The sequence below is a fragment of the Punica granatum genome, chromosome 5 (genome assembly GCF_007655135.1).
Source record: "Punica granatum isolate Tunisia-2019 chromosome 5, ASM765513v2, whole genome shotgun sequence".
Lineage (NCBI taxonomy): Eukaryota > Viridiplantae > Streptophyta > Magnoliopsida > Myrtales > Lythraceae > Punica > Punica granatum.
The window spans coordinates 1,171,369-1,193,797 of record NC_045131.1 but is presented as its reverse complement, the minus strand read 5'-3'; the positions used below and the strand labels follow the sequence as shown (position 1 = coordinate 1,193,797).

The window sequence follows — 22,429 nt, the reverse complement described above, 5'->3', positions numbered from 1 at the left end:
GTAAAAGTTGATCAATCATCTCAAATTTCGTTTGGCAGGCAAGAGTAACCAATCTTTGCTTTCATTTTCAGTAATGATCCAATAGAGCATGAAAAGTAAGAAAAAGCAATACACAGGCCAGATCTTTAAGGGAAGAACCCAAAAGATTTCCTTAAGAAGACTAAAGAATATATACAGCCGCTCCCTGAAAAGCCAATAGAATTTACAACTCTGCGACATATAAAAGGGGAAAAAAAAAAAAAAAAAGCTCTGCATCATTGGTCTCCCCTCAATCTCCGGTGCAACCCCTCTTTGGGTTTAAGCAGAAAATTCACCTCATGCTACTGATTGCTGCAAAATTTCCAGAGAACTCGTCCAAGTCATCCGATTATATTTTAACCCTCTGGTAAGCAACCTCAACATGAAGTTGCAAGCTTGATATTTTAAAAGCACCCTTCAAAAAACTTGTCAAATATCATTGGAAGAAAGGAGACGCATTAACAACTATATGCTTCAGTGGGTGTGACACATCACCGCCACCCGCATGCTTCACGAACTCGGCTGGAGAAAGAAATCTCCCATGACACACACAAACTATCTTCACTTCTTCACCCTTTTTGTATCTGTAGAGAAAACCCTCAATCTTCTTCCCATCTGGCCCATCTCCTTTGGTTGACACACAAGGCATATCCAACAGAACATCCCTGACCATTCCATTCACTCCTTTTCCAGAAGGTGCAAGTTCGTTTTGTCCATTTCCCAGTGTGGATGCAGAGGAGTTGCTGGAGTATCCACTGGGGGCAGTTATTATAGAAGCCGACTTTGTATCGTTGTCAGGCGAACATTGTGTGGTTGAGGGGCTTCTTGCCTCCGCACTTTTGTTTGATCCTGCACGATGGAATTCCATTAAGACATGATGTACTTTGGCCTTAGAAACCAAAAATACGAGGAATAAAATATTTGTGAGAGAAATGGGTTAGACATAGTTTACTTATGCTCATAACAGAACACCCTCTCGCCTCTCTCAGACTGATCGTTACTTTTTTGAGTTCTTTATTTTAGGATAAACGAGATGATAAGATCGGGAGGTCCCGGCACGGAATAAAACTCTTCATTAGTAGAGTAGTCCATTATTCCTCATTTTTCACAAACAATTTGCGAGCAAACCAGCTACTGTATAGTTGCCCCATAGCCAAATATAAAGTCAATGAATCGAATTTATGCAACAGAGAGAAATTAGTCATACCTTGAACTGGTAAGCTATCGAATTCAGAGACCCCCAAAGACCCACTGCCTCGTGATGCAACCAGACCATTATGACCATTCTCACCAATAAAGTCAGCTCCCTTACCATTAGAACCCCTGTTAGACATCCCAAAAGTCGCCTCCTTGGCAGCAAAAGCGTCAGCAGAACCCTTCAAGAACTGATCTTTCTGATGATTCCTCGTGGCCACTTCTTGCATTTTCCGATCTTCATCAGGTCGGTCCTCAAAATAGACCCGACTGTTCTGGCCATTTATGGCCCTTGAGTTCCTCTGCTTCTCAGTCCGTTTCCTCTTCGCCTCCATCCTTCTTAGACTCTGCATCGCCTTTCTCTTCCTGCACTCATCCTCGCTCTCCATTGGCAAAGAACATGTCCTCAAAATCGGTTCACCCACCCCAGACCCCATGCTTCCATTATCTGCCAAAATTAAGAGACGATGGACCGGGTAAATATTCAAAACGTCAAGTGCATAATGACAGGTAAATTCCACAGATCAGCCAACACCCCAACTGCCGAAAGCTACTAGTTTTCTTTCAAATCATCATGAACCTAATAACGTACATATCTATTGCCAGCTTGACCAATTAACGTCAGAATACATAATCCTATCGTGCAAACTTCGAACATTGAGCTGCAATACAATACAAGTCAGCTAACCGGTAATGTCATCCGAGCCGCTATTGCAACCCCATTCCTATCTATACGACAATGACAAGAAACTTGAAATATATCAAACTGGAGAAATATTGCCACGTCGTCTTCACCTGATAACGGCTGCAAGAGCTCTGGAATAGAAGATGAGCGGACGAGCTTCTTAGCTCCCGGGTCGACCCCGAAACGGCCGTTCAGAGAGAGCCCGAGAGTGAGCTCGAGCTCGAGCTCGCCGTCGTCGTCCTCGACCTTCTCCTCGAATTTCCGGGGGAAATGGGTCCCGCTGATGAAATTCTGCAGGAGATCCCTCGGGAAGCCTGGCATTGGCATCGGAATGGGGCAGCTGATGTCGGGGCTGCAACCTTCAACGGCCTTCGCCATGTCCACAATGGACGAAATCATCGGAGCTTGAAGATGAAGGATATCCAGGTGAAGATTTCTGCTCACAGAGCTCAAAAGTTTCGAACTTTGCACAAGTTTTTCTCTTTTATTCAATGCTAATTCCACCAAGGCAAAGAACTTTAGGCGCAGAGAGAGAGAGAATTGAGAAGAAATTGGTGAGAAAAGATGCAGAAACAGGGGAAAAAAAGAAGGAGAAGGATGAGGGGGGCCCGTTTCGGATGATGAAATACCGAGGATGCCCTCGTGGGAATTGGGCCGGTACCCGGGAGGCCGACACGTGGAGGGAGCGGAAGGGGTCCGAAGCCCACGTGGAGCTCAGAAACAGTTCTCGAGGAGGCGCCAAACAAGCGTCACCGTCTCCTTCGCTTGTTTCTGTTTTAAAAAATTGTCGTGGAGATTTCTACTTTATTTTTTCAAAAAAAAAAGAAAAGGCAAAATAAAATTATTAGCAGTTGTTCCTGGGGATTAGAACGGTGCCTGGTTATGAGGCGACACGTGGCGAGCTGGGAAGAGGGGGCCGGAGGTGGTTGCCACGTGTAAGGAGGAGGCAGCCTCGTATAGCTGCAGCTGAGCTGTGGGGGAGGTTGGGGTACGTGATGTGGGCCCCCATTTACACTTCATTTGGAACTGTGCGGTTTCTTCGCCCAGAGCTTTCCTTTCGTACGAATAATTCGACACTGGGGATGGATCCACCGTCGATACAACCGTTAATGAACCAAAAGAAATTCCAACCGTTGATTTCATATTAGAGAAAAAGAAAATCCGCCGGGACGAGGAGGGAGAGTTGATGCACTGGTCCAACTCGGGGTGACATGGGAACGTGACAAGTGTCGCGTGGCAGTAGAATGGGCTACGTGTCGCGAGCTGGTTGCAGGAGGACAGCTCAGCAGGGCAACCTAGTTTGCGGAGAGCGACCGTTGCGTTTTTATTTGATGAGAACGGACGGGGGACCCGGGGCCAAGAATTCGTTCACTTTCTGTTTTTGGTGGTGCCCTTGGATGGTCCCGTGCGCACATGTAATGTACCTCGCCACTGACTCCCGAGCAAGTTTGTCGATAGATTTTTACGTCGACGAAATGATCTCAATGTTCACATCGACTATATCTACGAGGTCGTAAGTGTGTCCGTCTAATACCATAAGTATATCCGGGAGTAGAGCATTTTTATCGTAGGCAGGCCCTAGCTCGACCGATGGACTGACTTGCACATGTATTATTCCTTAATTTATTATTAATCCAAACACTTATAAATGAAGGTAGCGCAAGCCCACCCGAGCCCATTAATATTAACAGATCCAAAGCCCATTGGCATTAACAGCTCTGCGGCCGGATAAGAGGAGGCTCAGTTGTTTATCTTTTATTAACAAATCTGGCCCAAATAGGAGGTTGGCTCAATAGTATCAACACCATGAACTGGGCCCGACGCTCTTCCACATACTTTACGGGGTGGGATTCGTAGCTGTTTGACGGTTTTATAGCATCGAAAGTGCACGGGCCGTGATAAATAACATAAAGAGAGTAGACTTTCGTTCTTGCGAGGACTTGATCTAAAATTCTACTAGCGTTCAAATTATCACAACCTAATCGAAGTCAAGCCAATCGTAAAATCGGTTTTGTGAAATATGAAAAGCAAATTTAAACAACCTTCAATTGGTGAGATGACTTATAATTACACTTTCCCTCACACTTTGCTAATTAATCTACTTTCTCTTTTCCTAATTCGATTAAGACCCAATCTATTGACCTCCATTTCACAAGTATTCCCTAAGTATTTTCCGAATTGCTTAGGAAAAATATCAAACTCAACCAATTCTCTATATTCCTACATGAATTGTAATTAAGCTAAACTCATTAAGTTTCAACTCGAATTGGCTACTTAAGGTGTGTAAGTATATTCATATCTTTACCACCAATCAACTCGATTCCTCGAGATTGAACTTAGGTTATTCTATCCATGTTCTAAACTCAAAATTCGCTTTTCAAGTTCATTCAGATTAACAGATCATAATAATTATTGATCAGGCAATTGCAAGCATTAAGCACGAGATAAAATAAATAGATCAATATCGAAACTAGTTAGATCAAGAGAAAATACACAAATTAATTACGTGTGAGTTCAATCGTAATCCTAACATATGAAATTTAACCTATAAGAATTAGAAAACACATCCATAAACTCAAATAGACAATAAATTCAAAAGATGTCAACAAAAGTATTAAGAAAATTCCCTAAAATTCGAGTCGACTTCTTTTCTATGGTGTCTTTCTATCCTCTGCCGTCCACATCTTCAAAGTCATGCCCATGCTTAGCTTTTAAAGGGGAGAAAGACATCAAAACTATAAACCGAATCCTAAAATCTATCTTAAATCTACTTTCCTAGTTAATCAAGAATAATTTTTCTAAATTAGGCCTCAAGGATTATCTTTTCTAAAACCCAAGAACAATATCCCAAATAAATCAAAATATGCTCAGGACTCATGTCGGATATCAAGAAAGTCGAACTTCGGATGAATGGACTGATCTGTCACGGCCTGGGCTCTCTCGGATCTGTAAAACAGCATTGCCAACTTCAAGCGAAGGGAGAGGTGGCAAGATCTTCCAAAACACGCGCATGTTCATCATTTATTATCGATCATATATATGTCAAAGTATATATTCTTCGCTATCACATTCTTGGGACCATTCTTAATGTATGTAGCTGCTTCCATTTTGGACTTGGCTAACTATTTCTACAATGCCGGTGCAGCATGTACACGATTATTAATTGTGCCATTGACCATCGAGTCGAGCTCCTCATCAATCAAGTCCACACAAATGTATATCATCTATATATATATATATGGTTATATCCCTACAATAAATAGGGATAGAGAGGTAATTTCATAAATAATATAAGGTCATAAATGTAAGTAGTTAAATAATATTCAAGATTAAAAAATATTATCTTGAAGAAAATAAGTATTTGCTTAATGACATATGTGCATGGATTAAATGCAAATTAATAGAGACGCAATTATAAATATGTATAACATTAATTCACTTTATTAAAATAAAAAATAAAATATTGTCTATGGAACTACATATTTATATATATATACTTCACTCTCACTCTATTAAATTAGATTAAAATGACAAGTTTATATTGATTAATACTTTATTTCTCAAAATATTTAATAATTTTAATCGATACACACACATATATATATATGGTATTTAAGAAAGTAATATTTGAAAAATTAACTTTCACTTTAAATTGTCTTTAATTTATTATTACTAGCATTTTAACAGTTTTACTTTAAAAGATATCTCTTATTAAATATTTTAATTGGGATGTCAAATTTTTAAAATTATCATTCAAAATAAATATTAGCTAAAATCCGTGCATCGCACGGAGAAAAAGCTAGTATATATTGATAGTAGAAGTATATAAGAAACAAATTCGGGACCATATATAAATATTGGTAGACAGAATTGCTGATTAATTCAGGACCATATATAATTATATATAAGAAACGAATTATGATTAGGGAATTAGTTTCATTAATTCCATACGTTGACAAACTTGGATATTGGCATATATATATATATATATATATATATATATATTCGGTTATAAGGGAGGTCTACGAGCTTAGTACAAAGATAAAAAATTAAAGAAAATAAAGAGTATATACATCTCACTTGTAAAAATTGAACACAAAACCTCTTGGTCTTGAATTGATTTCTTGTCTATTGAATTAAGATCCCTTTCATTTCGAAAGTTGCATACTTTATTCGTGCATGTATACAATTGATGATAATATCGATCTTTCTTTTTGCACGCCCTCAACCACGACCTCTCGTTTTCTGACTCTTCTCTCAGCTCCATTTTCCTTATGCGCATGACACAACATTAAATTGGTTTTTATTTATTTTTCTTTTGTTCTTATTGTCATTCTTTTTTTTTCTTTTGTGGTTATATGTTTTGTCTTGGATTTCCTTTTCCGTGTTTAATTTCTTTTCCTCACTTTGACACTTTTGATCCATCCGTACGTACAGTTGGGATTGGACTTGAGAAGGGGGTCTGCATGTTTGCACGTTCCAGGGAAACATGCTCCCCCCTCCCCCCTTTTACTGTTGCGACGTTGTTGCCTCTGGACAACCATATATTTGATTGATTTTGCATAGTATATAATGTATGTTTTATCTGTCTCACCTCTCATCAGTAGCTAGCATCTATTATTGTCATGCATTCCTGACTTCTGGTCGGTTGTAGCCCTGCCGGGCATTTGGTTGCTGGTAAATTTCCTTAAGACATGTCAGCCCTCTTCGGTCCATGCCTGTATATATATATATATATATATATATATTTAGGTAGATCATGCCTGTATATATTTACCCACACAAAAATACATAGATACACATACATATATTGGCGACAAAAATCTGGAGTAGAACAGGGATTAATGATGAGGGGGGGAGTGAAAAAAGATGCATTACTGTAACTGCAAAAGAGCCTTGTCTGCCTGTTGTGTTTGGAGATCGGGGGACCATTTGGTGTTTACCTTTAAATTTGAAAGGAAAAGAAGTATAGATGAAGACGGATTATTTTTGTTTCCCGGTAGTAAAAACGGGGTAGAAGCCACGCAAAGAAAAATTAAATTATACAAGGGTAGGTTATGGAAACCCAAAAGATATTACCAGCGGTGTGGAGATTCTGAATGTCATCTGGAATAGAATTAATCTAATAGATGGAGATTCCAGATGAGGTCGAGCGAATTTTAATCGAGCAATCCAATCAGCTCACAAAAAGTGTGGACTACATGCTATCTGCCATTTCTAATTGGCGAATAGGCTACGAATGGAGGAAACCAAGCCAGAGATTAGGAGGTGCAGCAATTATATAAAATAAGTAGATGCAATTTCTTTGGTCAGAGCTCTGTGAGACAAATATTGCAGAAGTGAGAATTACTCCTCTCACACACACACCCTCACCTTATCTTCTGCCAGAAATCCCAGCCTCCTGGTATTCCCCCACAAGGCCATAACCCTAACCATTTATGTATAGACAGTATGAATTAAGTCATTAAATCTGCAATGTCGCAGATGATATTAATTAAGTGATCGCGCCATATATGCATAATAAATTATTTGTAGTGCTACTAAGCAGGAGTGAATTACACATATTTTGAGTAGAAAAACACGTAACTAAAAAAATGAATTGAGGTAAATTACTCAAATTCCCAGTAAATTAGAAGTAAATTACAAATAATTCAAAAGGCTTTACTTAGTTAAATTCTTAGCAAATTAAAGGGATTTTAATGGACTTTTACTTGAAGTTTTAGTAAAATAATTGATTGCACTTACCATTACTTTTATTGATTACACCGTAGAATTGTGGATTCTTACGTTGTATTACGTGTATAAAAGAACATACAAATAAAACATCATAAGTCTTTAAACAATACAATAGTAAATTTTGCAATAAATAATTTAAAAGCTTTCTTTTCTTTTCTTTTTTCACATAGTAGAGCGTATATAGCAATATATATATATATATGTATGGATTAGGTATTAGGATTTTTAGGAGGCCATACCCTTTTACATGTTTATATATATTTATATTTGTATCAATGTAGTGTCATACTCTCATTAATATACAAACACTTCAATATGCTTCAAGAAATTAGTACTTTTTTCATCGAAATGAATTTTTCAGAGAACAATATTTATTTTATTTATTTTTTAAAGGGTCATATATTACTTAACAAAATCGATATTGATCTTTCGAATTTTATTAATTTGTATTCTTGTTTATTACTAATTTTCTACATTTCAGAATGTTCTATTGTTTTTGGCCAACTTCACGGATTTTTATTTAAAAAAATCCTTTTATATAGAATTATTATGTACTTTATTATATTATATTGGTTAAATTGAATGTGTGAATATGCATTTATATATTCTTATTGGTCATTTGAAATAACTTTATCATTTAATGAGTATATATATATATATATATATGTATATATGTATATCTTACTATTATAAACTAGTGTAATTTATAACTATGTATAATTGTAGCATTAATAAAAACGAATAAAGACTAAGTTTTTGCTTTAAAACTTCAGGCCCGTGCACCTCACGGGTGTATTGATCTAGTTATCTTTCTACCTTCAAATACAATCGATCTAGTTATCTATCTACCTTCAAATACAATTTTGGTCAAAATATCCGTCTTCCCAGGCTTGTCCTAGCTACGGGACGCAACCAAAACCCTAACTCCGCTGATATCTCTCTCTCTCTCTGTATGTCTGTGGATTGTGGAGGAGACAGGAGCTGTTCAAGGAGCAAGCAGTGTTTCTTCTTATTTCCCTGCAGAAACAAGCATAGTAGCTCTCTTTATATATATACACAAGTGATCATCGATATAATAAATAGATATATATATATATATATGTAATAATTAATGTACATGCTTAATTTATTAATCACGTCTTCTTGGTATAATTTATATAGAAAAGAGCACGATATAAAAAACAATACAATATTATTCTATACCGAAAAAGAAAAACAATATATTAGGGTTTCGGTGAGTTTGAATCGGCCCAGGAAGTACAAAAATCTTAATGTAGAAGGAGATGCTGTGGTCCATTTGCTAAATATTTATCTTGTTCTTTCTTTTTTAAAAAAAATTAAGAAGGGGGCATTGAAATGTCTTTCTCAAGTTGATTTGATGGAATTAACCTAATAATTTAAATCATGCTCGTCTATTCTGGACTTCGGCCCCCTAATTCACTATAAAAAAGAGAAAAAAAAAAACGCTTGTCCATCGTTTCCCGTTGCTGTAGATTAATTAACTAACAAGAAAATACTTCTAAATCCCATAAGTTTAAGTGTGATGAGAGTCTCTTCATCTGGTTATGCATGGGAACTGCTTAATGCTCACACCCATACACCACTGTTCAGTTTCGGCACTTAATGTGCTCCATGCAAAATCTTTCTGAAGGGCAGACTCTCTTGTGTGGTCCTCTAATTCCTCTCTCTGACTAATGCAATTCTCATTGGATTTTTCTTCCTTCCTTTTCTATTTAAGTTATATATCTAGTTTTGTTTTGATTTTCTTTTTTTTCTCTGTGTGTGTGTGTGTATATATATATAATGTCCCTTAGCTATATGGGGTAGATAACCCCTCAACATCCCAAGTCGCTATCATACACATCAAGTTGACAGTGCCCTAACATTATCGGCCACAACTTTTTTGGAGCCCTTTGAAAACTAATGAACTTAATCATCAATAGTTTACGCTCCCTGATCCGCCATTGTCCCATGTGCTTATATATCAGGGAATGATAAGATAAACATTCCTCAAAAAGTTTCTAGAACACATTTATATGTACATAGTAAAATAATGCATAGCATATGATAGTAAGTGATCTCTTCACATGACCCAGCGGCCAGCTGCCCACAACCATTTGAAAGGGATCTAACCGGCCAGAGGTTAACTAGAACTTCTTTTCCTTTTGCTATTTTTTGCTGTTGGGGTCGATAAAGCATGGCCTCTTGCTTTTTAATGGTCCCCCCAAGATATGGCTTCTTAATTATAAAGCATCGATGATATCATTCACTAATTACTTTGTCTTAGTGTGGTTTGAGATGATAACTTGATCGACCTCATCACGCTTTCGGCATTGCCTAACCTTGGCAATAATTAGGAGATTATATAGTACGCCTTAGTTGTTCCACGATGCAATGATTGCCCAGTAGAGTATCATGAGAAGTGTGCGCTATATATATACGTATATACACCTATAATATGTACTCCTCTAGAATATCGATAAGCGTGTTTATCTAATCGTTGTCTCGACGTACCACGTGTTTGTCATAGCTCCATTGCTTTTTCCCCAACTTTCTTTTCAATAGAGCATATTGTTCGTCAAATTCCGGCATCTTCCTTTTCACGCAACAGCCTCCTCCTCCCTCCTCTCCGTCTCCAGAGAAGCTTCCTTCCATTCTAAGATAAGCTTTTCAGCCTTCCTATGCACACCCAGCGTAGTTAATCCAGTTGATCTTATAGAGCCACACAAAGCAAGTAAAGAAGGCAGAAGATTGCGAATCGAAGAAGGCTCTGGGGAAAGCAGCTGCTGGATCCATGGTTTGTGAAGATTATACTCTCTAATTCTTCTTCCAGGTTTTCATCCCATAAGATTTTTGTGATAATTCCTGTTCGATAACAATAATTCATCTTGTTTTCTTGAGTATTTTGCCTTATCACTTAATGAATTCTTGTTATTTGCTCCAATTTGCAGAGAGATTATGAAGGAGAAGAAGGTTCATGAAGTGCAAAAAGGTGTACAATAAATACGCTAGGGCATTTATCGACTTTGAGGAGCTGGCAGATATCATATACACACAAGTAAAGTATTGATCTCCTTCTCTATTTTGCAGAAGAAACAAGTGATTCATCAGTTGATCGATCTTCTCGATCTCCAAAAGAGCGAGGAATATTCGATTAGGAGAATATTTTGCAGGCAGTGCGGTGCAATCAGGTAGTCAGTCTTTCATAAGTTTGAGGGCTGAATTTTATGCATGATCTATCTTTGACGAGAAGACAAATAATTTTATGCGTAGCTAGTATCCTATGATGAGCTCAAGAGATCCATCCAAGGAAGCAGCCAATTTCGCTCCAAAGCAGGAAGGCTTCAGCGCGAGTGAAGATGCTAGCAAGACTGTCTCTAAGGCCTCATTCGCTCCGACACCTTGGTTTAGACTCAAGGATCCGAGGGTTGTCCGAGTGTCTCGTGCCTTTGGAGGTAAAGATCGGCATAGCAAAGTTTGCACCATCAGGGGCTTGAGGGACAGGAGGGTGAGGTTGTCAGTTCCCACTGCAATTCAGCTGTATGATCTTCAAGATAGGCTAGGGCTCAGTCAGCCAAGCAAGGTTGTGGATTGGCTTCTCGATGCTGCAAAGCATGAGATTGACGAGCTACCTCCACTGCCAATGCAACCGGTCCACTTGGGTCAGCCTCCAATGTTTCACCAAAATTCATCATCATCGCCATCTACTTCACTTGCAGTTGATCAGAATCTCTCATCCAATAGGGAGCTGGGGTCGATAAATGGTATGAATTGGGATGGTAGCAACAACTCGAGCAAGTCATCACAGCGCAAGTTCTTGAACAATTCAGATGCTAATTCGTGTCGGAACAAGTCCAATGGTGATTGCGATGATGAAGGAAATCGGGGGATAATATCGAGAAATGATCAAGAGGAAATACAACAAGAAAGTGAGGGGCAAGCAGCCGAAGAATTAGTCCAACATAGCGATTTCTCATCCAAAACCAACCATAACTCTAATTACTTCCCTTACAGCTCAAATATTTATCACTTGGAGCCTCCAAGTATTGCTAATTTACCTCATCATGGGCTGGTCACATCTCAAAGCTCATTGGAAAATCCTCAAAGCCTGATGAACGTTCAGATCTCATCCGCATTGTCTCTCTCCCAAACTCACCCTTATTTTCCTGTGCAGTTTATAGCTTCATCGGGGGCAGGTATGGACCCTCGGCAGGTTAGCCAATTCCAACCGACGCTTATGATGAGCTCAGGCTTGCAAAACTTCTTACCGATCTCTCACGAGCCCCCTCTAAACTCCCTAAGTCATCACCAGTCATCGGCGAGAGCGCCATTTAATTATCAGCTTCGGCGTAAATGCAACAGCAGTTCCGTCTCAGATTAGTTCTGGAAATGAGATGGATAAAGATTAGTTCGGAGAATTCTCCTTATGTATAGGAGATGCGGGGATCAACTGGAGAAGCATGCGTAGCACACGATGTATCTTGGTCTCCTTGACCAGCCAAATTACGGAGCTGCGCAGTGATTGCATGGGAAGACATTTAAGACATTGTGATTTGTAGCTAGCATGCTCACAGATATATAAGGTTTTGGGTTTCATCAGATCTCTGTTAATGATAAGCATATTGATACAATACAGTACTGTGGTCCAGCATGGAAATTTTTGCTTCTTTACTATATTGTGAGCTCGTATTTCATAATTTGACAAAAAAAAAATTGATGATGAGGGAGGGTGAAGGGATATATATTGAGATACGAAGATTTGATTTATATACATTACTTATATATATATATATACATCATATAACATACATGTCCTTAAGCTGGTCCTAATTACATCAGACTTTCTATATATTTGTATCAATTCAACTATTTCATTTTTGTTGACTGAGTTCCCATATCCCATTCGCTGCCAATTCATATGTCTTCTGCATATATCTGTTTAATTGTTTACATATGGCATGTAACATAAAGAAATTAAGTTCTAGCTATGAATGTATGTTTTTATGTATTACCTTTGAGATCCTTGGCCTTGTTATGGTTACGTCGTAAATGTCGTCATGTATTAATTGTCGTCATGAAGACTGTTCAACATCATGAACTAAATTTTTCTTCACCTTGAGATAGATATATAACACACACGCACACATGCACACAGTCTTCCCCATATGATAATTTTTCGACACACACACACACACACATATATATAGTTGCTCTTGCACATTACATACATATACGCATAATGATCATTAATTCATCTCTCCACCCCAGTTGAATTTTCTGTTCTTTCGATAAGCATGGAAGCACTTCATTAATAGAAAATGTGTTTGAACTTTGAAGTACACAATCTTGAAACGGATATATATATATATGTAGGAGAGAAGGAGGGAGAAAAAACTCAAGAAATTGACGAAGCTCCTACTCTTGAAGCAACAACTAATGGATACCACTAAATAAAGAAAGGACATATATATTAATAATCGTACGTGTACTGCAGTGGACAAACGTAAACACCAAGTCCATATAAAAATAGGAGGGCCAGTGAAAACAGGAAATGGAACCCTTCCTACTTGGAATTGATACAAAGACTCAGAGATAGTATGGCTACTTATTAGTACTTTGTCTCTCTTATAATCTCTCTTATAAGTTCATATTAATTGGTCAATTCTCATATTCTGCAACGTAATTTGAATGAAAGCAACCAATTAACTAAAGACAAGGGGTTCTGTTCCGCAGAATTTTGACAGCAGAAATGTAAAGAGAGAGAGACTTGTGATAGTCTCTCTCCCTTTGCTGATCAGACAGAGGAGAAGCGCCAAATAATAAGACAGTAGTGTGGAGTGGATATGCACAAGATCCAAAGAAGGAAGGATAAGTCCTTGTAGTCGTAGTAAAGGAGTTTGGTAGTGGTAGTGGTAGTGGAAGAAGAAGGTTAGAAGTAGAGAGAGAGAGAGAGCATGCAACAGCAGCAGCAGCAGCAGCAAGGGGCAGCATAGGATCAGGGGCGCAGCAGATCGTAAAAAGCCCTCCATTGAAAGGGATTGTTGCTGATGATGAGCTAAGCTATTATAGCTTAGCTGAAGAAAGTATTTACTATTGATTGCACAAGATCCCAGACACAGCTAGCAAGAAGCTCTTAGCCCTCCCTAGCCCTAGCTACCTAACAGGCCCTATCTATATACGCATATAAATATATTTGGGCGTGCACCCTTATATCCGGTCAAAATGCCCAACGCTCCCACCAATCTATTTCGAGCAAGACTTGCCAAATAGTGAATCTGTCCCAACTATCAATTTTTTTTTTTCATATTCACAAAACTCGTACTTGAAATTTATTTAAAAGGAATAAGCTTGGTGGCTTAAACCAATTACCCATGTTGGTTAGGATTTATGTAGCCTGTAAAGTAAGCTTCGTTTTTTTTTTTGGTTGGTTTACTAAAGTAAACACTTTTAGATGAGAAAGAATTTGATCATCTGCATGCCGCAACGAATAATTGCAACCTTGCCCATTAAATGCTTGCAAACTTTATAGCTATAGCAAAAAGAACATAGTGATCAAGCGCAAAGTTTTGCGGTCACTTATATGCATATACCTATGCCATATAGGATTTTGATTGAGCCATGGGAGGAAAACGTACAGACAATTAATATAGTTGATTGTACTGTACAACACTATAAATGGATAGACATAATATGTTCAAACTGTGATTAACCCGCTAGTAATGAAAGCTAAGAGATATGCCAACGGAGGGATTTTATAATGATAGCACGAACAGTTCATTTTGAAGAGTTTAATTTCGAGAGCTGCAGAGTACACGGTTTGGTCATATACGTTTATACACCTCCAAAATGGTCGATTGCTGCTCTCTTATGCAATTGCTTTTTTGTGCCACCACTTTTGAATCGTTGGATTGCAATTATTGATGAATTAGTAAATAATTTATTGATCATCTAATGGTTAAAAAGTTTATTCCAGTATACAACTAAAGATGTAGTTTTTATTTTAGTGAGATATAATACATAAGGTAATTATCTAACTATTTTAATTTTCACCCATTTATTTTATTCTCTCTCTTTTTGTATAGAGAAATTATTTGTCAGTGCAACCACGGGCATCATTAACTTATTGACGGAGACTAACTCTGTTCAAGTGTTGACTTAGTCCTAGCCACGTTTAGAATTTGAACTGTATAACATTAAAAATTATTAGGAATTAAGAGCATTAAAAATTATTAGGAATTAAGAGCATCAAATTTTGCCGCCAAATCAATGACTGAGGCCATTAACAAACCCATCTTGCTTTTATTGATAATTAATTCCATTGAAAAGCCCAACTTCGCTTAGTTTGACTTTCAGGATGGAATAATAGGCCCACTGCTTTTCTCTTGGACGAACCCATTACTATATGGGCTCTTCTCAGCCCAACTATCCCCTTGCACCCTAAAGTTTGGGATAATTACCTTCTCCTCCAAGAACTTTATATTCATTCCATTTTGCTCTCTAAAGTTCCACATTCAGTCCCATCTGTACCCACAATTCTTAATTTTGCTGATCTGCACCTTGAACTTTTAGTTAGTTTTCACATTCACCTTACTTACACCATGGCCCCCTCTGTTCACGGCGACTGGAGCTGAACCGGCGAGGAATAAGAAGAGGAAAACGAAACATCGAGATGGAAGCATCGAACTCCAGTTTCAATGCAGAGTTCTGTTAGCTGTTTTGAATTGCTACGTTAAATTCAACGTGAAAAAAATCAGACATTTAGGTGGAAATCTGATGCCGAGTTCTGATAATAAAAGGTCGCTCATTTATGTATCTTCTTGTTTATTTGTTTTTGTTAGTGAATGTTGTAGTCAGACATCCGATGCCTGTTCAATGAAATGCAGAAGTTCATCAAATTGCTCAACTGGTTGGAGTGATTGGTGAGTTTTGGCAGCTGAAGGAAACCCTTTTGATGTAGCTGCAGGTGCACGTTTTGGGTGAGTTCAATCGGGTTAATTAGTAGCTGGGCAAGCGTCTTTTCGATAGTTAAGATCACGGCATGCGTTGAAGGGAACATTCTAACTTTAATGTACTTAGCAATGCATCGAGTTCTGACATACATACAAGCATTTTATCAGTACACCACATTGTAGGAATATTTGCTATATGATGCATTATTTTCGTGTTGATGGAATAGCGGAGAAGGCTAGTGATGTTAACTTTAGAACAGCTGCCTGCAGTAGCTTGGGGGTCGCGCACGTAGCGTGTGACCCGCTGCTCCGCTAACGACCTCACTGATTAAGTCCTTGAAGATCAGCCGCTCGATATCTAACACCACTCCTGAAATGTTGCCGAACCCATCTGCCCAAACTGCAGTTTGATTGCTCAGCTCCTTTTCTACAATGTGCCTTAACCCATCATCCTCTTCGTCGGAGCTGCAGCTCGAGCTCTTAGCTTGTAACTGGTCTATCTCGGAGCACAGCCCGTGTAGGAGTTGCTGCTGGTTGTGCTCTCTCTTTTCCAGCCCGAGCCAGTTCTTGGAATGGCTGCGGATGAATTTCTCGACCAAAATTTCGTTAACAACATCAAACAAAAGTCTCCTCTGGAGTCTGTCACCGCAGTTTAGCCGAGGAATTTCTTGAATGCCTTTTGGAAGCCTGTTACTTGCCTTTATCTGCTCCAGGGCTAGGAACAAGTTTTTGTTGAAGAGGTGGCCCGGTTGGTTAGGTTGGAAGTCGAGGGAGCCATAATCTAGGTCTTGGAGCATACCCGATGCTGAAAGAATCTCAGAGATATATCTGTGATCAGGATTAGTATAGTTATTTCCTGTGTCATTTTGAGGTGGCAGCGTTTTGGTTGATCCGATAGCATAGATCTCTGTTCTGAAACTTCCTTCTTTTGAGCACTTCAGGTCCTCTTGGTCCCATTGTGACTCATCTCCAACGTCTGCGGCACGAATTGATGTTAGAGAACAATTATGCAGAATAAGCTAAGATTGGCAAACAAATTTGACTCATGCTTAAGAGAGTTTACCTTCAAAAGCATTGGAAATCATTTTCACGGGCGACGGTGATTCATCTCCATATAGAGTTGCATCAAGAACTGAGATTGGGCTCGGTTGCTCTGCAGTAGTTATCTGAGGTTTCCTGATTGACGGTATATCCTCTCTCAGTATTGATGTCACTTTCTGATCAATAAGAGAACAGCAAATCAAATCAGTCATTTAGGCATGGAACAAAGATTGTGATTTATTTGTTAGTTTTAGTGAACAAGTACATACCTTCCGCATCCCACATTCTCCACGATACGTGCTTGTGACTTCGGCTTCTTCCCAAGAGCTCACACTGATATTACTCTCCGAGCGCAGTGAAGCGGAGTTATTTCTGTCACTTAAGTCTCTCGAAATCGAATCCCCGCTGATCTCACTTCCTTGGTCATAACCACCAAGTTGCAAACTGTTAGTTCTTGATTTTTGATTGCAGTCTTGATGTCCCAAACTTCTCCTCTGCCCGCCTGACAGACTCGACCTCCTCTGAGAATAATCCGATGAATTGAACTTCTTCTTCTGCAGTCTGGGGCTGACAGCTTCCCTTGACGTGTCTCTGCAGGTTATGTTCTTCTCCATAGAAACTGTTCTGCCACCTGAACAGTTTCTCGGACTTACTCTCTCCTCAGTTCTTGGCCCATTGTTAGATTTTCTTGCGGTAGCTGGTTTCATGATCACAATAGAGGATGGCGAAGTCTTTGGAGAACTAGTCCTCCTGGTTGTGGGAGAAGTCGGGCTTTCACAGATGATATTTCTTGGGACGACTGCTAAGTTCGGTCTCTGCTCAGGAGTGCTGTTTCCTTTACGAGTCTGAGGGGAAATATTTGAACTCCCAACTTCTTTTGGCGCGTTCAGCTTCTCATGGGACTTCTGCATCGCTTCAAGGATCTGCTTCAGCGCTCGCAGATCCTTTCCAGATTTCTTGAACTCGAGCTGTGCCAACCTTTTCTCGATCTCGCCATAAACAGAACGAGAGCTATTCTGTGGAGCTTCGGAACTTTGTTTTCCTTCTGGTTTTTTCCATGGAGCTGGCTCCATTGGAAACCTTGCAGCCGGGTTCGATTTCTTGGGAAAGTTAGGATGAATCACCTGCTGGGAGATGGTTTCCTTCTGATGAGAACTCCACGAGGTGCAATTCGAGATTCTTGACGATCTCGAGAAATCGAATGCTTCACCTGAATCAATACTGGTAAGCTCTTCCGGGGCTGACATTGGATCAGGGAGAGCTTCGAGCCCCATGAGCTTTGCCACCAAACTGGATTGCCGCCTGTGACTGCCGACTTCCCGTGGTGAGTCCACAGGGAGATCACTATGGCGAATTTGAGGGGATCCAATCATCGAACCTCGTTTGCTGTCCAATGAGTGCCTTGGCAGCTCCTTCAGCCTTGCACTGGACTTGAGCGCATCTCGCGATTCCCTCCCGTCATAAGACAGGCGAGGAGAATCCTTGCGAGAATGCTCCATTGAATTTGAGGAGGGCCTAAGTTTTCGGAAGTTGGGGAGGACTCCTAACGATTCCTGGAGACTCGAGAATCTCGGCTTGGAAGACTTGTTAGGTTTCTGCATTGGCCGTGGAGAATCTATGTAAGTCAAGGTTGGGGATTCGTCTTTGTTCCCACACTTGACTGTTATACCTCGAACATTTCTGTGGGTGGTGAGAGGCTGCCTCCCGGATCCGTCCAAGCCATTCAATCGGTGTAATGGTTGGTCCCGTGTGATTGGGACTTCTGCAGAGCTATTCAGCCTGTAGGAAGAATTTTCAACTCTTTCCGACTTGAGCGACCTAGAATCGTCGAGAGACGAGAAACTCAATGTATTGCAGGAAGAAGAGACAGAGCTCCTTGAGGAGTCGGTCGAGATTCTCTGCTTCTCTGTTATGACCTTGGGATTTTTCACCTGCATTGCATGAGCACCAATAAGTTCGCCGAGTTGGGTTTCTCTTCGATAAACTTAACACTGATGGATGGAACGATTAGAGTTCGTGGGAACAAAAAAAGAAGAACTAGAAAAAACTTCTTACCACTGCAGCTTTTTGCGACGATTCATTTGCAACTGCATCGTCTTTGCCTTCTCGGCCTGGGGAGAAAATACAAATGTTAGTTTTCCTCAAAACATATGTAAAAGATCAAACATTGATAATTCTAAGTATATCATTGTTCTAGCAGGGTTTGCGAAGTGGGGTACCCTCAGGAAGCCTCTTATTCGGGTCCTTGCTGATACGCCGAGAGGAGAGGAAGTGGTTGCGATCGAAGAGTTGAAAGAGCCCATTCATACACCCGATTTGCTTCTGCACGGAGGGGTTGTCGTCGGCTATCGAGTAGAGAAGTTTAGCAGACATTATTCTCACCTCCCTGGCCTTGGCCTTGTCCCTTTAAGTGACAAGCTCAAGCATTGATTGGAGATAGATTCAAGACTCCGAGGATTCAGTCCTGTGGATGTTTTATGGGCAAGATGTTTTGTGCGGAAGCAGGGCAGAGGAATGATTTGTCTTTTTGGCTCTCTCCAAGAAAAGGTAAAAGGGAAAGGGAAGCTGCTGCTGCTGCTGCTGCTGCTGCCAACTGCTACTGCTACCACTTAGGAATAGGAATAGGAATAGGAATAGGAGTAGGAGTAGGAGGAGCGGGGGTTGAGAATGTAAATTCTAATTGCTATATATGCATATGTGGGAAACTTGGAATCAGTTGTGAGGAGGAGATTGAGAAAATGTTTGACAGTTCCTCATTCCTAATTTTATATTCTTCCCCTCCTACCTTCCTTCCTCTGTCCTCCTCTGAGTGAGAGAGAGGAGGTGGGGATGTAGGGTGGAGCCTAGTGGCTGGCACAAAATTTGAGGCAGAGTGAGAGGGACAAGAGAGGGCTTCGTTTCTTAAAATAAAATGAATAATAACAGGGAACATGCTATGCATGCTCGGGTCGACACGCCACTGCCATGTCCCGTACGAGAGAATGAGAAAGCTACGGAATGCATTCGTTGTAATGTTCAGAGCCAACTATATATATATATATATGTCACTTGTATTCGTGCTTGTTTTTGTTCAATGTGATGATCAAACTGACCGTAATTTTTAAGTTTTCAGCAACAGGCAGAAACCCATGAACTGTGGATACGTGCAATATCGATGGTGGTTGGACATTGCAAGTCTCGGAGGAGCCTATCAGATTACAGCTCAGTGCTTTCATGATAAAGTGTATTCGACCGCGACTGAACTCGACCTCGATGGCTGCTCAACCGAATTCCATTCCGGTTCAATGGACGGTCCGGCTGGGAGGGGAATGATGGGGATGTGTGGGACAGATCTGTTCCTTTGGGCTCATTCATCTGCATCTGCTTCTGCATCATCATCATCTTCTTCTTCAGACTTTCATCTTTCACCCACCTTCATGTGGACAAAATAATGTGGGATGTGGGGATGTGGGGATGAGGTGGTGGGTTCTCAAAAGTCAGGACCTCTCTCTCTCTCTCTCTCTCTCTCTCATTGCATTGCATGAGACCATGTGGATTCTGTCAGGGCACTGGAAAATTCAATTTTATTATCATCAGACTGATTAGTATGTGCACTTTGGAAAAACTCTCATGCCATGCATTTATCAAAAAGCAAGCAAGCACACCAAGCACATCCCTTTTACCTTTTCAGCTGTCCCCTCTGCAAATTCTTCCATTCGTCCCAAGCATATAAATTAATTAAGTCCGAGGGAGGAACGGGACTTAATGCAATAACATAAAACCCCGACTCGAAATTAAGGAGTTTGGATTCAAGCTTCATCAATGGTATTTATATACTCCTTTATTTTATTATATTTCCTATTCTTGTTTAGATTCATTAACCCAGCTCCCTTATCATCCCAATAATAATAATAATAATAATTAAATCTTTTTATTTATATATATTGGGACCCGACCCAAGTAGGAAGACGGTGACTCAGTTACATTCGTTCATTCAACCATGTTTCTTTTTGTTGAGCCTCTTCATGAGATATTCAATGCCCACCTGTTTTCTTGATACCATATGGAGTAAATAATACCACCCATAAATAAATAAAACAAGGTTAAAATCATAGCAATGATGTATAGATCAAGAGAATGTCATTGAGTTTTTCTTTTATCTGCAGAGGGCGTAAGTGCATAATTGATCGAATTAATGTGCTGGACGCATGCAATGAGGAAATGTTGGATATAGCTAGTGATGCTTGTTCGATTCATTCATCAGCATGAAAATTTGGTGTACTTTGGTATAAATATTATATACATTCATACTCCCAATAATCTCAACGTTTTAGGCAAAATCTCTCTTCCCAATTTCATTCCTTATTTATATATTTTATTTTCCGTACGAAATTATTTCCTTTATGAGTATGATGGAGGGGAAAAAAAGAGAATGAACTACAATGGTTGTACGTACGGTTTTTCTATGCCTTTGAGCCACGAAATCAGCTCTTTCTTTTTATTTTATATATTCCTATCTTTAAGGCCGATCGCGTGCAATTATCGAAACTTCATGATGCAGCTAAGAATCAACTTGTCATTATATCGGAGGTTTTCATTTATATAACCGCCTTTCGACAAATTCCAATGCGACTTTCCAAGAAAAATCATATATAGTTAACGGATTATTCTCGACTAGACACTAGGGCTCGTTTGGTTTGATAGTTTGATTTTAGAATCATGATTTTGATTTTAATTCTACCCACTACACAACAAAAATACACGTTTCCCAAGTCAAATTTATAATACCATCTCATTTGTCATTTTTCACAATTAAAATCAAAATTATTTTAACTCTGAAACCAAACGCACTCTAATTGATCTTGATCATGCAACTGATAGATTGATGGATTCATCAAACTCACCAAAAACGATGTAATAATTGAATGCACATGTAGTGAATACAAATACCAAAAACAATAAAGCCTTGGGAGGGGCTTTGATTGGAGTGGATAGAAAGTACAGCCATAACACATACAATATATGTAACATATAAAAAGAAGGTCCTACTCACATGATCAGTTTGCATATGGATACATCATTTTGTTTCACCCATTTTCGATGAGTAAGGAGTGAATTTAGGGACATGTTTCTTGAAATTTAGCCACAAAATAAATGGGCAAATATGGAGGCTTTGCCGAAAATTCTATTATTTTCACATCCGTCTATATTATTGTTGTTATTATTGCGGTGGGGCTCCCGAAATTTAAAAAAAAAAAAAACATATGCATCACTCCACCAATTTATTTAATTTTTTCTGTTAAATGTTAATAATAATGAAAAAGAAATGGAATATCAATAATACTTTATAAAATCGTTGGCTCGCACTGTAGAGTAGGTCCCAAGAAAATATCAAAAAGTTTGGAAAAATAATTATTTTTTAGCGAAAGAAAGTCCAAGGGGAAGTGATGAAAAGAAAAATGGAAATCTATTCTAAGTAAGAATAATAAAAACCATTTCTCTTAAACACAGATAGAAATTAAGCTTCTTATACAAATTCAAGTATGTGGTTTTCTAAGTAAGCATGTAGTTTCGAATTATCGAATTTTTTTATTCAGCAAAAAAAAAAACTTTCCAATTTTCCATAATGTTTTCTGTTATTTTTTTAATTTCAAGAAATATAAAAAGAAGTTCAAAATAATTGCGTGCCATACGAGAACACTTTCGACCTTCCTAGCTCGGTGATAACTGGCATTAGAACCCCATCACCCCTTTGCATCTCACTTTCTCTCTAACACGAAGATAAATAGTGGGGATTGAGCTTATCAACGACTGTCATGATGGTGTT

General features: G+C 39.2%; 3 protein-coding genes across 7 annotated transcripts; 1 reads left to right on the top strand and 2 right to left on the bottom strand.

The window, feature by feature from the left end:
• Positions 1–45: 45 nt before the first annotated feature.
• On the bottom strand, positions 46–2,461 carry LOC116207550 (ninja-family protein AFP3-like). The gene is made up of 3 exons (XM_031540545.1): positions 2,008–2,461; positions 1,226–1,660; positions 46–867 (listed from the first exon to the last, which is right to left on the bottom strand). Exons 1-3 carry the CDS (start codon positions 2,294–2,296, stop codon positions 455–457), a joined length of 1,137 nt encoding a protein of 378 aa, XP_031396405.1. The 5' UTR covers positions 2,297–2,461; the 3' UTR covers positions 46–454.
• Positions 2,462–9,961: 7,500 nt separating this feature from the next.
• LOC116209443 (transcription factor TCP13) lies at positions 9,962–12,439 on the top strand. Of its 5 annotated transcripts, none has more exons than XM_031543086.1 (4): positions 9,962–10,430; positions 10,585–10,625; positions 10,724–10,824; positions 10,911–12,439. In XM_031543086.1, the coding sequence occupies exon 4, from the start codon at positions 10,917–10,919 to the stop codon at positions 12,012–12,014; it is 1,098 nt and encodes a 365-aa protein (XP_031398946.1). In that variant the 5' UTR covers positions 9,962–10,430; positions 10,585–10,625; positions 10,724–10,824; positions 10,911–10,916; the 3' UTR covers positions 12,015–12,439. The 5 variants fall into 5 exon arrangements, with proteins under 5 accessions (XP_031398946.1, XP_031398947.1, XP_031398943.1 ...); XM_031543083.1 differs by having other exon boundaries at positions 9,966–10,430; positions 10,907–12,439; XM_031543084.1 differs by having other exon boundaries at positions 9,966–10,466; positions 10,907–12,439.
• A 3,233-nt stretch (positions 12,440–15,672) lies between these two features.
• LOC116207911 (protein LONGIFOLIA 1-like) lies at positions 15,673–19,329 on the bottom strand. The gene is made up of 5 exons (XM_031541032.1): positions 18,843–19,329; positions 18,679–18,734; positions 16,893–18,554; positions 16,646–16,799; positions 15,673–16,558 (listed from the first exon to the last, which is right to left on the bottom strand). The coding sequence occupies exons 1-5, from the start codon at positions 18,994–18,996 to the stop codon at positions 15,834–15,836; spliced, it is 2,751 nt and encodes a 916-aa protein (XP_031396892.1). The 5' UTR covers positions 18,997–19,329; the 3' UTR covers positions 15,673–15,833.
• Positions 19,330–22,429: the final 3,100 nt, after the last annotated feature.

Excerpts from the sequence above, each read along its gene's own strand:
- LOC116209443 (XM_031543086.1), top strand. The coding sequence starts at position 10,917 with ATGATGAGCTCAAGAGATCCATCCAAGGAAGCAGCCAATTTCGCTCCA.
- LOC116207911 (XM_031541032.1), bottom strand. The coding sequence starts at position 18,996 with ATGTCTGCTAAACTTCTCTACTCGATAGCCGACGACAACCCCTCCGTG. Across the intron at positions 16,800-16,892 it reads GAGAATGTGGGATGCGGAAG|AAAGTGACATCAATACTGAG; the intron begins GTATGTACTTGT and ends CTTATTGATCAG. Across the intron at positions 16,559-16,645 it reads GATTTCCAATGCTTTTGAAG|ACGTTGGAGATGAGTCACAA; the intron begins GTAAACTCTCTT and ends TTCGTGCCGCAG.
- LOC116207550 (XM_031540545.1), bottom strand. The coding sequence starts at position 2,296 with ATGATTTCGTCCATTGTGGACATGGCGAAGGCCGTTGAAGGTTGCAGC. Across the intron at positions 1,661-2,007 it reads GCTCTTGCAGCCGTTATCAG|ATAATGGAAGCATGGGGTCT; the intron begins GTGAAGACGACG and ends TAATTTTGGCAG. Across the intron at positions 868-1,225 it reads CGATAGCTTACCAGTTCAAG|GATCAAACAAAAGTGCGGAG; the intron begins GTATGACTAATT and ends TCCATCGTGCAG.